Source organism: Vespula vulgaris, chromosome 1 (assembly GCF_905475345.1).
Source record: "Vespula vulgaris chromosome 1, iyVesVulg1.1, whole genome shotgun sequence".
Lineage (NCBI taxonomy): Eukaryota > Metazoa > Arthropoda > Insecta > Hymenoptera > Vespidae > Vespula > Vespula vulgaris.
Genome location: NC_066586.1, coordinates 17175060 through 17187813, shown reverse-complemented (window position 1 = coordinate 17187813; position 12754 = coordinate 17175060). Strand labels below are relative to the sequence as shown.

General features: G+C 34.5%; 1 protein-coding gene across 4 annotated transcripts in view; it reads right to left on the bottom strand.

Annotated features, from left to right (window-relative positions):
• The window catches only part of LOC127061528 (RNA-binding protein fusilli), a 33193-nt gene extending 24676 nt beyond the window's left edge, over positions 1–8517 (bottom strand). For 2 of the 4 annotated variants that reach the window (XM_050988543.1, XM_050988554.1), the window contains exon 1: positions 7425–7744. In XM_050988543.1, coding sequence (XP_050844500.1) covers positions 7425–7601 — 177 coding nt within the window. In that variant the 5' untranslated portion in view covers positions 7602–7744. Of the gene's footprint in view, positions 1–7424 lie in introns of all 4 variants that reach the window. The other 2 variants (XM_050988534.1, XM_050988524.1) reach the window with 2 other exon arrangements.
• Between the last annotated feature and the right edge of the window lie 4237 nt (positions 8518–12754).

Here is a 12754-nt window from a genome sequence, read left to right as displayed (position 1 = left end):
AAGTTATCTACTATAATTTGTTGATTATCTATTTATTTATTTATCTACTTATATTTATGATATATGTTAAACAATGTTGAGACAAAAATATACTAACATCTTCATTATTCTCCATATACATATACTAGCGTACATACAAGAAACTTAATAGACAGGTTTACTAACGCGAGGTTAACGGATCAAGGTAGTTCGGTACAATCGTTTCAATCATCTTCTTTGTTATTTCATGTTTTACTTGTAAACGTTAACGTAACTTGTTTTGCAATTTTGTTTTTAACCGAGATCTATAACGAACAATCGCGATTTGTTTAATAAAAAAAAAAAATTATATCTAAAATGTGTACGTGTGTGATTATATTTTGTAATACGAAATATATATTATGTTAATATATAATTATTTTTTAATTAACACACACACACACACACACACACACACATATGCTAGATAATACACTAAGTACTAAATTGTATTATTGTATTCTATCAAAAAATATTCTAGTATTACATTTATTATAATTATTTGTGTACAACAATAACGACAAAAATAGTCTAGAATATTTTTCTTTTTCTATGATAGACGCAGAATGAGGGTCAGAATTTACTCTAACCGCGTTCAAATATTTTCTTAAATATTAGATAAGAAAATTTTCTCTTCGCATATTTCTCGCAGAAGAGATGTAGATAAAAAAAAATATTTTTCGTGTTTCCTGTTTTAGAAAGAAAGTACCGACGAAAACAATCACGATAAGATCGAAACGCTTTCTATCATTTTCTTACGAGTGAGTATAAATATCGTGTTCATTATATTATATTAATATCGTAAAACGACGAAATTGAACGGAATATAAATATACGATTTTTTTCCCATATATATATATATATATATATATATATATATATATATATATATATATATATTTATATATAGTACGTTGAAAGTGCCTCGTCATTTCCACCTCATACGTAAGTACGTGCATCTTATATGCTCGAACTTTCGTCACCGATACGTTCCTTTATCGCGATCGTTCTCGCATCGCATTAGAAATGTTAGAATATATTATAGAAGCAAGAACGAACCATGTACTCCAACGAATCCCCTCCAACCTCTCTTTCTCCCTCTCTTTCTTCATAAAACCACTCCTCGATCTCTACATTTCCATACGAACATTTATTTTTTCGTCGCGACATTTATTTTTTTCTTTTTTTTATCTATAATAAAAAGATCATGAATAAAACATAAAAATATGGAAAATGTTCTGTATCGACACGTATATTCGAAAATTTATTTATTCAAAAATAAAACTTTTGTTCTGTTATCATTACTTTGACAATTGATTTAACTAAATAAATAAATAAATGAAAGAATTCTTACTACAAATTTTATCGCCTTTTTATAGTCACCTTTCTCAAATAAATATTTCATTTTAAACAGATCTTAGTTAGATAAAGAAAAAGTCGTGTCAATAAATTTTCACATTTTATATTTCTCTATTCTATTTACGTTGACTCCATAGAATTTGTTCATCTGTTATTTCAAAAAAAAAATATAGAGATAACAGGCATACACACACGCGCGTATATATATCATTTCAAACATATATCTTAATAGTATTAAGAATAATTGTATTATAAACAGATATTACATAAGATATTATATAAATTTTCGCCAATTCATTCAACATTTTTTTCAATGTAAATTCACAATAATATTCATATAACATTCCAATAATATCTAATCCCTATTATACGATTCCAAATAAATATAAATAGAAATTGGTATCGTATATTCTCGTTACGTGGAACAAAATTCGAAAGAAACAAATACTTCTTCTCAAGGATTTTAAGAACAGCCTCTTTGTTTGTGTTCCGTAAGAGTCTTCATAAGTTTAGAGAGTTGCTAGTAAATCCGTACACGTTTGATCGATCCAAAGTAAATCGAGTCTCGGCTAAAGCTCTCGTCCTTATAAATTGCAAATTTCATCGCGCGTAACGCAATGAAGAAAAAAGAAAAAAAAACGAAAAGAGAAGGAGAGAGAGAGAGAGAGAGAGAGAGAGAAAGAGAAGAGACAGAGAGAAGCAGACCGGAGGGTCAAGGGTCAAGGTTCAGAACTCGTACAACGTTCGGAAGCGCAACAGGTAACACACAACACTTCGTCTATCGAACGAGTAAGAAGAATAATAAAAAAGAAGGAGAAGGAGAAGTGGAAGAAGAAAGAGAAGGAACAAAATGAATAAACCGAGAAAGATAGAAAAAGAGAGAGAGAGAGAGAGAGAGAGAGAGAGAGAAAGAGAGAGAGAGAGAGATGGTTTAAAATGGAAGACTGGAATAGGGCGGACGCGCTCGAGCGTGAATAATATCCATCGTATGCGTAATATCTACCTACGAAAGAGAGATTAGACTTAGAAAGAGAGAAAAATAGAGAGAGAGAGAGATGAGTGTAATAAAACGCTTGTTCGCTTCTCGAATTGGACATCTCTGTAGACTAATTTCAAACAATGTATGTAACTTTCCTTACCGTTTCATAAAATATTTTCTACGTTATTTTTTATGTACACATATTAATTTTATACAGATTGAGTCAAAAATTTGTAGGCGACTAAAAACATATTTTTTTTATTTTTAATGAATTACCGTTTTTCGAGATTTTTAAGACGAACTCTTTTTTTCAGAATGTCACAAACTAAGTTTTTGGGTCATCCTGTACATATCTATTTTAAGTACTTTCGTATACGTATGGTATATATAACAAATGAATATAAATCACTGTATGTAATATTTATCTCTATTTAATAATACAATTATTTCTTATTATTATAAGAAAACGTATTATAAATCATAGATATATATGTATCAGTTCTATGTTGATATATTATATTGTATGAGATAACAGACTGATAAATTTCGTAGAATTAATTTAGATAAAGAATTTTTATCAGATTTGGTATAATTATCGGCTGATTTATTTTCTCTACGATCTTATTATATCTCATATATCTAATAATACTTATTATACTTTATATATCTGATTAAATGTACATACTACCTATTATAATATTTGCTATATTATGGTATTATATGTTCCCTTATGTACATTCGCAAAAAGTAATTTTATAAAAAAAAAAGAGTTATACGAATATTTGACATATCCATATTCTTCATTTAAAAAATTTCTTCGTTTATTCTCGACATGTTCGTAATATGCAATGTGCTCGCATGCATGAGTAATAAGCGAACATTTGTTATCGAAAAAGATGGAAATTCGTAGTTTCATCGGAAATGCATCGGTCACCACGATGGCGAAGAATGTCAAGGAGGTCATACGTCATTCTGACCGTTCTTTTACAAGATTATTCCAGGAAATCGGTTCAACGAGCAAAGGAAATAAATGAGTAAGCAGGTTTCTACATATATCTATATATGTATATGTGTATATATACATATTATACATACCATACTACATATGCATATGTATGTATATGTGTATATGTATTGTACATACATACATACATACATTTTTTTCTTCCAAGGTAACGACGATGCACGCGATCGTAATCTTTGGACGGTGCTTTGTGTAATGAGAAAGATGATTCTGGGGAAAGTTGCATAATGAAAAAAAAAAAAAAAAAGAAAAAAAAGAAAAAAAAAGAGAAGAAAAAATGACAAGCTGGCAATATCAAGCAATACCAAATAAGAAAGGAACGAGCTCATAACGAGTTAGTTCTTTTTACATTCGCACGTTAAGATATATAAATATAGTTCGGAATATAAATTATCATTGTAAATTCCAGAATCGACACGTAGATTCACGTAATTCTCGTGGTAACGTTGATACCTTCGTTTCTCAAGCTTCTCAACAAATTTCGTGGTAATGTGTGAATTTATCGTGTATGTTTATGTGTATGTGCTTATAGATATCAGATAACTTTCTAAATTGAACATTTTCTTAATGGAACTTTATGTATACCGGAAAAATAATTGTTTATTTCCATTTTAAGAAAAAATGTTTAACTAATTTCAATGGAGTTCATTAGTTCGTCTAAATGAAACATTTACGATTAAAAATTTGTTAATCACAGCGGAAAAGATACTTTTTTTATTTGAATTTAATGAAATAATGTGTACTTTCAAATGAGAGTTTACGAATGGAAGATTACGAATCGATTTGTTCCAATTTGTAAGATCGATCAAGAGGATCAAAGAGATCGAAGAATCGAAGAAAGAAAAATTTTACATTGAATCGCTCATTCCGACTGACACGGTATATATGTGTATACGTATATATGTATATATATCGAAATTATTTCTCTCGCATCAGAATCATTAATCGTGCATTAATTGCATGTCGACGGAAGAGGTAGCAAGGCGATACTTCTAATTCACGACAGGAAGGAGAAAGCTACTAGCACTATTACGATCTTATACTCTTGACGTGCGAGGGATTATGTTTGTGATAAATTGAACCCTTAGGCAATATGAAACCTACATACGTCAATTAAAACATTGCTTTTGTCGTTATAGAATTCTGAAATTAATTTATTTCGTTGATTTCGAATAAAAATAAAATGAAATTAACGAAAGAATCTCAATCTGATTGGATATCGTCGATAATAGATACAATTATAATCATAAATTTTTACGAACTTTGTAAAATATCATTAATAATTATCTTTATTATTCTTGAATATATTTTACAAGTAAATTTGGAAATATTCTCTCGGTCAAAGATAATTTCAGAAACAAAATTTTATTAAATTTGCATTGTAAATTTGATATTGAATAAACGTAAAGTAAAATTGTATGATACACGTTTTTTATATTTCTTGATTTATTACGAAAGAATAAATCGAAGAAAATTAGTGTTGTTCGAACGAATAATAAAATAAACGATATTATTCGTCCCTACAGAAGGATAAGAAAAATACGATAATCTCTTAATTTATTAGAAATTTTACGAAAAAAAAAAAAATATATATATATACACATATATATAGGTTGCAAGCTCGCAGCCATTGTCCTCGATCATCGAAGAGCCTGATCGAAGAGAACCAGGTATGCGAGAATTGAGGGAAAGAGGAAATGACCGACCAGCTGGAAGCTATGGATATTCTCGTAAGACGATTCACAACAATGCATAAAGAAAAGTAGGCGCACCACCTGTCGTGGCTTGAGTCTCTCTTTCTCTCTTTTTCTCGTTTCTGTCCTTTCTTCCAGGAACAATCTGGAGAAGAGAATTTACAAAAAGATAGAATAATACAATCTACCAATCGAAATGTTACTTATTATTTATGTATTTTCCAAACTGTATTACTACACTTATTATATGATAGTTAACAAACAATTTCTATTTCTTTTTGTATATTTTGAATCGTATCGATAAGAATAAATAATTTATCGATCTCGGTGATCGTTGTTGTCAACGATGTAAAAAATAGATAAGAAAGATAATAACCAACTAAGACGAATAAGTTGTTCAGGTTGCTCTTCGAAATTCTTTTTTGTGTTTTCTCTCTATTATTAATGAGAATATTAATGAGAGATAGACAAAAGAGAAAAAATTAAAAAGAGAAACGAAATAAAAGTAAATAAATAAATAAATTCCACGAGAAACGCGAAAAGAAATACGGTGATAGGACGAGACCACTCGCAAGAGCGGGTGTAATCACGACGACAGCGAAGCTGGAAGTAATGGACGACCTTTCGAGGGCGCGACGCTCCGCCCCCAGCGGATAATTCGAGAAACAAAGGCAGCCAACGACACGCTCGAGTGCATTGCTGTGGCCACCACTCTCGCGGGACCAATTCAACTATATATTCGGAAGTCTTGTCTTTATTTATTTATTTTTTTTTTTTCTTGATTAGCCTCTTTTCGATCGGAGTCTGTCTCTTTGGATTTTAGAATTAAATGAATGAATGAATAAATAAATAAATAAATAAATAAATATGTATGTATGTGTGTTTTAAAAATCATTGATAACAGGAGAGACGAGTAGGTATATTTTTCGATGATAATGATGATGACGACAAAGACGATGACGACGACGACGATAACGACGATGACAAGCGTATAAGAACATAAATGTATTATTAAATCAGGTAGAATTAAAGTCGAACGTTAGACCGGTCTTTTCTATTCCTTTGGTCGAAAGGTCAACAAGAAACAAGACACAAAAAGCTATTTATGAAATCCGAATTAATTAAACGATCATATAAGAATGTTTTTTCCTTTGTACTTCGAGACAAGGCAAATGTGGTAGAATGGCTTATTCGATATAATCGAATTTATTTCATTTCATATCATTTGATTTCCATGCTATTCCCTCGTATTCGTGAAACGATAACGATCCTGTTCTATAATCTTAAAATTATCGTCAATGGCCGATATGTCTGTCATAGCGATAGAGATTCTGCGTTATCACGCGTCGAGAGTCGATAAGTAAGCATAATCTTAGAATCATATATTAAAATCGTGGCTCACTTCTAAACTATTACGAATTCACCTGACGTGATTACAATGTTCGCTTTGAAGAGAGGGAGTAAGAAAGAATGAGAGAAAGAGAGAGAGAGAGAGAGAGAGAGAGAGAGAGGGAAAGAAAGACAGAGACAACGAATCAACCAATCACAGCATATTTATGCAGAGGATGGCCAATGAACGCACGAGTTACCCCGTTCCTCGTTCCTTACGTTCGCTTGATCATTTAGCGTGTACGACGAGATCGACGAGTAACCATGTATTTATATGAAATCGCAATAAAACCTCATACTTTTTCGTCCCGTCTTTATTTCGTTTCGTGCGTCGACTGTACGTACATGTATGTATATGTGTATATATATATGTGTGTGTGTGTGTGTACGTACATAACACATATCTCTATTCGATCGAACCGAAAGTTTTAAACGTTTCCTTCCTTATCCTGAAGAAAAAAAGTTTATCATTGATCGCAGAAAAAGGAAAAAAAAATAAACAACGATAAAAACTAATCGCTTATCTGATTACGCACATTACAAATCTTCGCTCCGAAAGTCTATCATTTTTCCTTATTTCTTCGAAAAGTTTTAACGTGACTCGCTCACCTTAACTCGGCGTATACAATACTGTGGAAAATATCTTAACCTAATCGAAGATCGATATGTGATCAATAAAAAGAAGAAACGCGTTCGAACGGTTTAATTATTCACGATGGAAGGAACGGAAGAGATTTGGAATATCGAAATCGTACGTTCGTAATTTCGCGTAAGAAAATTTCATAATATATTTCACGAGATTGAACGAAGAAATTCGACGGAAAAGCGCAGAGGCGCAACAGGAAAGCAAAGTGTTGGATATATATATATATATACACATATATATACATATACATATACATATATATCCTATCACCATAGGTGGTGTTTTGGTGTTGATAAATCTCATAATTTGACTCACCTTGTTTTGGAGTACATCGAGAAGTACGTAAACGAGCAACGTGATCTCCTCTTCATCGGAACCAAGCGAGTTGTTCTGAAGGCCGGCGGTCGCCACGTACAGGGCGACCAGGTGAGTCGGCCCTCTCGTAGCAACGCTCTGCATAGTGTCCTCCTCGCGGCACCGTCGAGCGCCCATAAATATCGTCTGCTTCACAATATCCTTAGATATTTTTATCCTCTCTCTTCTTTTTATTCGAATCCGTATTAACGAGGATAACGAACGAATAACAATAAACCAAATAACGAAATAACAATGTAACAATAATAATAATAAAAATAATAAAAATAATAATAATAATAATAATAATAATAATAATAACAACAACAACACAATAACAATTGGTGAAACACAGTAGGTAATGGAAGCGTCAGCACTCGCGGACACGCGTCCTCCTATCTGTCTACCTATCTTCTTCTCTCCTTCCTTCCCACGACGAATGAAAATGTGAGAAAGAGAGAGAGAGAGAGAGAGAGAGAAAGAGAGAGAGAGAGAGACGGAGAGGGACGGGGGGAGAGAGAGAGAGAGAGAAGGAAAGAGGAAGATAGATAGAAAGAAAAAAAAAGAAAGAGGGAGAGAGAGAAAGACGTCGCCGACGACGACGACGACGACGACGACGACGAACCGGGTCTTCTCTTCTTGATCCTTTCACAGATACTCAATATCCAACAACAACCAACACGACATGTCCACTCTCTTCTTCTTCTTCTTAATCCTTCTTCTTTTACCTCTCGCTCTTCTGTCAACTTTCGAATTTAAAGGTTACGATAATGTAAACTCCGAAGCGATCGAAAAAGAATCGAAAAAGGTGAATACGGTTAAGACGACGTATATTTACGTCGTCGCGTGCACCCTTCACGGGAACGCGCACTTTCCACTCCTCTCGCGAAGGTGAAAAATCTCTTCCTGTCTCGCTCTTACTGTGGCACGCACGCGTGTCTCTTTAGCAAGTATCTTATATGTCTATGTATGTACACATGTATATATGTATGTGTATATCTTTTTTTCCCTCTCTCTTTGCTTACAAGCGAGGAAGCGAACGAGCGTCTCGACAACGACGACGACGACGACGACGACGACGACGACGACAACGACGACGATGATGACGACCGATGACCGATCACCGACAACCGACGACCGACGACCGACGACGACGTCGACGACAAACACACACACACACACACCGAGAGAGAGAAAGAGAGAGAGTAGGAAACGTTTCGTGGAGCACTACTGGCCAACCCCGAACGTCGTCGCAGGCACCGCGCACATCGTCGTTGGCTCACCTGGCGACTGCGCGCCTGAGCGCCGCTCTAGTGCCAAGAACCACCTCGTTCCTGTTCCTCCCCTCTCCAAAGCTATCTAACTCTGCTACTACCTACCTACCTACCTACCTACTATCCCCACTACTCTATCTTCGTTATTACGACTGTATGAGTGTGAGGGCCGACGGATGCTAGAGGTAGGAATCGAGAAACCGCGGAAATTTGACGCATCGACGTGTACGCTCAGGTAAATAAGTTTCAGTAAATTCTCTATTTCCATCATTGTTTGTTATTTTTTATCTCTCGCAACTTTTTCCTTCGTTCATCTCCCTCCCCCTCTCTCTCTCTTTCTCTCTCTCTATCTCTTTTCCTCTTTCTTTCTCTTCTTTTATATAACTAAAAGAAAACAATAAAGATAAAGTTTTACGTTCCGATCGAAGAAAAGTTGATATTAAGTTGAAAAATCTTCGAAAGCGGAAATACGAGCGGATATTCTAAGGGAAAGGCAGATCGAAGTAAGGACGTAACCGCCAGGTGCGTAGACGTTCCAACTTGGCTCTCGGTAAGACTTAACGATCCGTACGAGATTATAACCGCGCGTTCGAAGCATAGCGGAGAGCTTCTTTTCCTCTTTCCTTTTCTTTTTTTCTTCCTCTCTCTCTCTCTCTCTCTCTTTCTTTCTTTCGTTATTCCTTTTCTATTTCGTTCTTTTTCCTTTTTTCTTTATTTTCTAAAAAAGAAGTGCGACGGGGACGCTCGGAAGGTCGCCGATTTTCTACGCGTGGAGTATGCGTAAGAGAGAAAAAGAAAGAGAGAGAGAGAGAGAGAGAGAGAGAGAGAGAACGCGTCTCTCGAGACAAAATGGCGATCGAAAGCGCGACGGCGCTCTTGGCAGATAGGAAGCTCCCCAATGTCGCAGGTACGTATCTTCCATTGGCGCCCACCCTTTTCCATTAACCAACAATTCTCTTTTTTTTTTCATTTTCTTTTTAATTGCTTCTCGTATCCAGCTTTCTCTCTCTTTCTCTCTCTTTCTCTCTCTCTCTCTAATTCTTTCTCAATCTTTTACTTCCTTTCTGAGAGAAAAAAAGACGACAAAATGTAATAACCACAATGATGGAAAAACTCTATTTTTTTTTCCTTCGATATTTTACTTTAGAAATGCTTTGATCGTAATGGAGCAAAAGCATATTACGTTTTACGAATTCGTTATATTCTCTCAGAAAAAAAAATACCGCGAAGATTTGAAACAATACGATCGTAAATTTGTAGGAATGCAGTTTTTCTCTTTCCTTTCTTTTCTCATCCTTCTTCTTCTTCTTCTTCTTCTTCTTCTTTAATCGTTTGTTTCGTGCATGTTACTTTGTTTTTTGTAAATTTTATTATTATTATATTTTTTTTTTCCCCCATAAATAACTGCGCGCCAATTTTATCAACAGGTTCTACCTACGCATACACGTTCACGCTTGCGTGTATATTTTTAAGCGTTGTACGTATACAACTTTTCAGGAATGTATATAAGTACACAGACGTGTATTGAGGCATAGTGAAAGCAGCTGCACGTTGTCCAATACTCTCGTGAATGCGCGTTGCCGACCTTGCTCGTCGATCTTCTCTCTATACTTCCCTTTGTGTTTCTCGAAAAATTCTATTTTGAAAACATCGAAAAAAAAAGCAAGAAACAAAAACAAAACAAAACAATAACAATAATAATAATAATAAAAATAAGTATTCGAACGAAGAGAGTCAATTCGGACTCACGGTGCAAAACGCAATCCCATCCTCTTGCGTAATATCACCATATATTTTTACATAACGCATTACTGAAACGTAGACTTAATTTTTTCGCACGTATCATGTGTGAATATTTTGATAACATGAAATAAAAAAGAAAAACGAAAAAGAAAAAAAAAAGGAAAAAAAAAAGAAAGAGAGAAAACAAGAAAGGAATTGAAATTTTTGCCTAACTTATCTAAATATTATTTTAGAATTAAGAAATTCGAATTCTTTTCACGTGATCGAATCTTCACCGATTTCCAAACTCTTAGACTCATAAACATACGTAAATATAATACAAAAAAAGGAAGATGTTTATATTGCACTTGGAATATGCATTAACGCCTGTTCGAAGAAAAGAAAAGAAAAGAAAAGAAAAGAGAAGAGAAGAGAAAAGAAGAAAAGAGAAAAAGAGATAAATAGATAGATAGATAAAGAGAAAGAAAGAGAGAATGAGAGGTGGGGAGGAAAGGAAAAGCTAGCGTGCAACAGGTTGGTATGACGCCTTCCAAGAGTGTGTAGGGAAAGGGCAGAGGAGGAGTGAGAAAGCGAATGGTTGAATGAGTGAGGGTAACAGAAGGACGGAGCTGAAGCTAAAGTTAAAGCTCAATTTAAAGAGAGAAAGAGAAAGAGAGAGATGAATATTATATATATATATATATATATATATATATATATATGTGTGTGTGTGTGTATATATATATATATATTAAAACAGAGAAAGAGGGGGTTACGTGTAGAAGGAAAGAAAACGAAACGGTGGCAATGTAAAAGACAGATATAGAGAGAGAGAGAGATAGAGACAGAGAAAGAGGGAGAGAGAAAATGATGGAAGGAGAGAAAGGACTGGATCGCGTAGAGTAGGAACGTCTTTGGAAGTGAAGTGCTCGGTGCTTGCCGGTGGTATCGTTACGCCTATGACGGCGGCACCCGATTGGTCATTCACCTGTTGCTCCCCAACTACGATTGGCCGAGCACGGAAACGCCGCGTGTAACGACCGTTTAGAAGTAGACAAGTGCATCGTCGAGTGGTCCATGAAAGCAGCGCGGCAACAGCAATGAGAAAACAACGAATTTCAAAAATTTTTCCTCGCTATCGTGTGTTGATACTTTCTCCCTCCTTCTATCTCTCACTCTTTCTCTCTCTCTCTCTCTCTCTCTCTCTCTCTTTCTCTCCTTTTCCTTCTTCCTCATTTTCTTTTATTTCTTTTTTTCTTCCAATTCCAAATTCTCCTCCTTTTTTCAAAGTCGTGCTTTTCGTTTTTAACTCGTATCTGCTCCATTAATCTTTTTTCACAATTCGTTATACGTTAATTCGCGACAATCATTAAAAACGCATAGAACGTAGAAAAGCCGATCGTACGAGCCAAGATCAAAGTCTAATTTCCGAGTGCAAAGTCTTTCGACGGTGTCATCGAGAAGCCGGTTTTCTATACTATACCCGGACTCTGAACCGCCTCGTGCCTCGCCCGAGTACATCGCTTCTTATATATCGTTACTTAAATCAAAATATCTACATATACTTGACCAAGCGTTTTATTATCTTTAAAACCGGGAAAAGTGAATTTTTTATGGATGCTATTGCTTCCACAAATATCTTAATTTATTTTTATTAAACGTTTTATCACTTATCGTAATAAATTTTATATTGCTTTTATACATCCTTACCTACTTTTACATATTACATTTTATTACATTTTAAAGAAATATTATTTCTTCTGGCCATCTTGAATTATCCACGAACGCGTTAATCCATATCGTAATTACGTAACTCGCTTGAATCGTGAATATTCAATGATTCTAAACAAATATACGTTCTTTTTGATCCTTACAAGGAGTATATATATATATATATGTATGTATGTATGTATGTATGTATGTATCGACGATCCTATAAGACAAGGTATCCGCGAATGAAATAAAGATCTCTCAAAGTGAACGATTTAGCATTGACAATTAACTAACGAAGGCGCGCACGGTGAAGGCTAGGTAGATGGATCAAGGATATATCGACGGTGAGACTGGGAGAAAGGGACGGTTACGTCATTGGTATTGCGTAACTTTTCAACTATTTCGTTGGCAATACGAATCGTGTTCTACCTCCAAAGTCATGATATTTGGGGGAGATGTACATGTTACATGTTTCTTTTTTCTCCTACAAGAAAAACAAGAAGAAGAAAAAGAAGAAAATGACCGATCGATCTAACGCGATTAAACGATCAATAAAAAAAAATGAAAAAGATAAGAAAATAT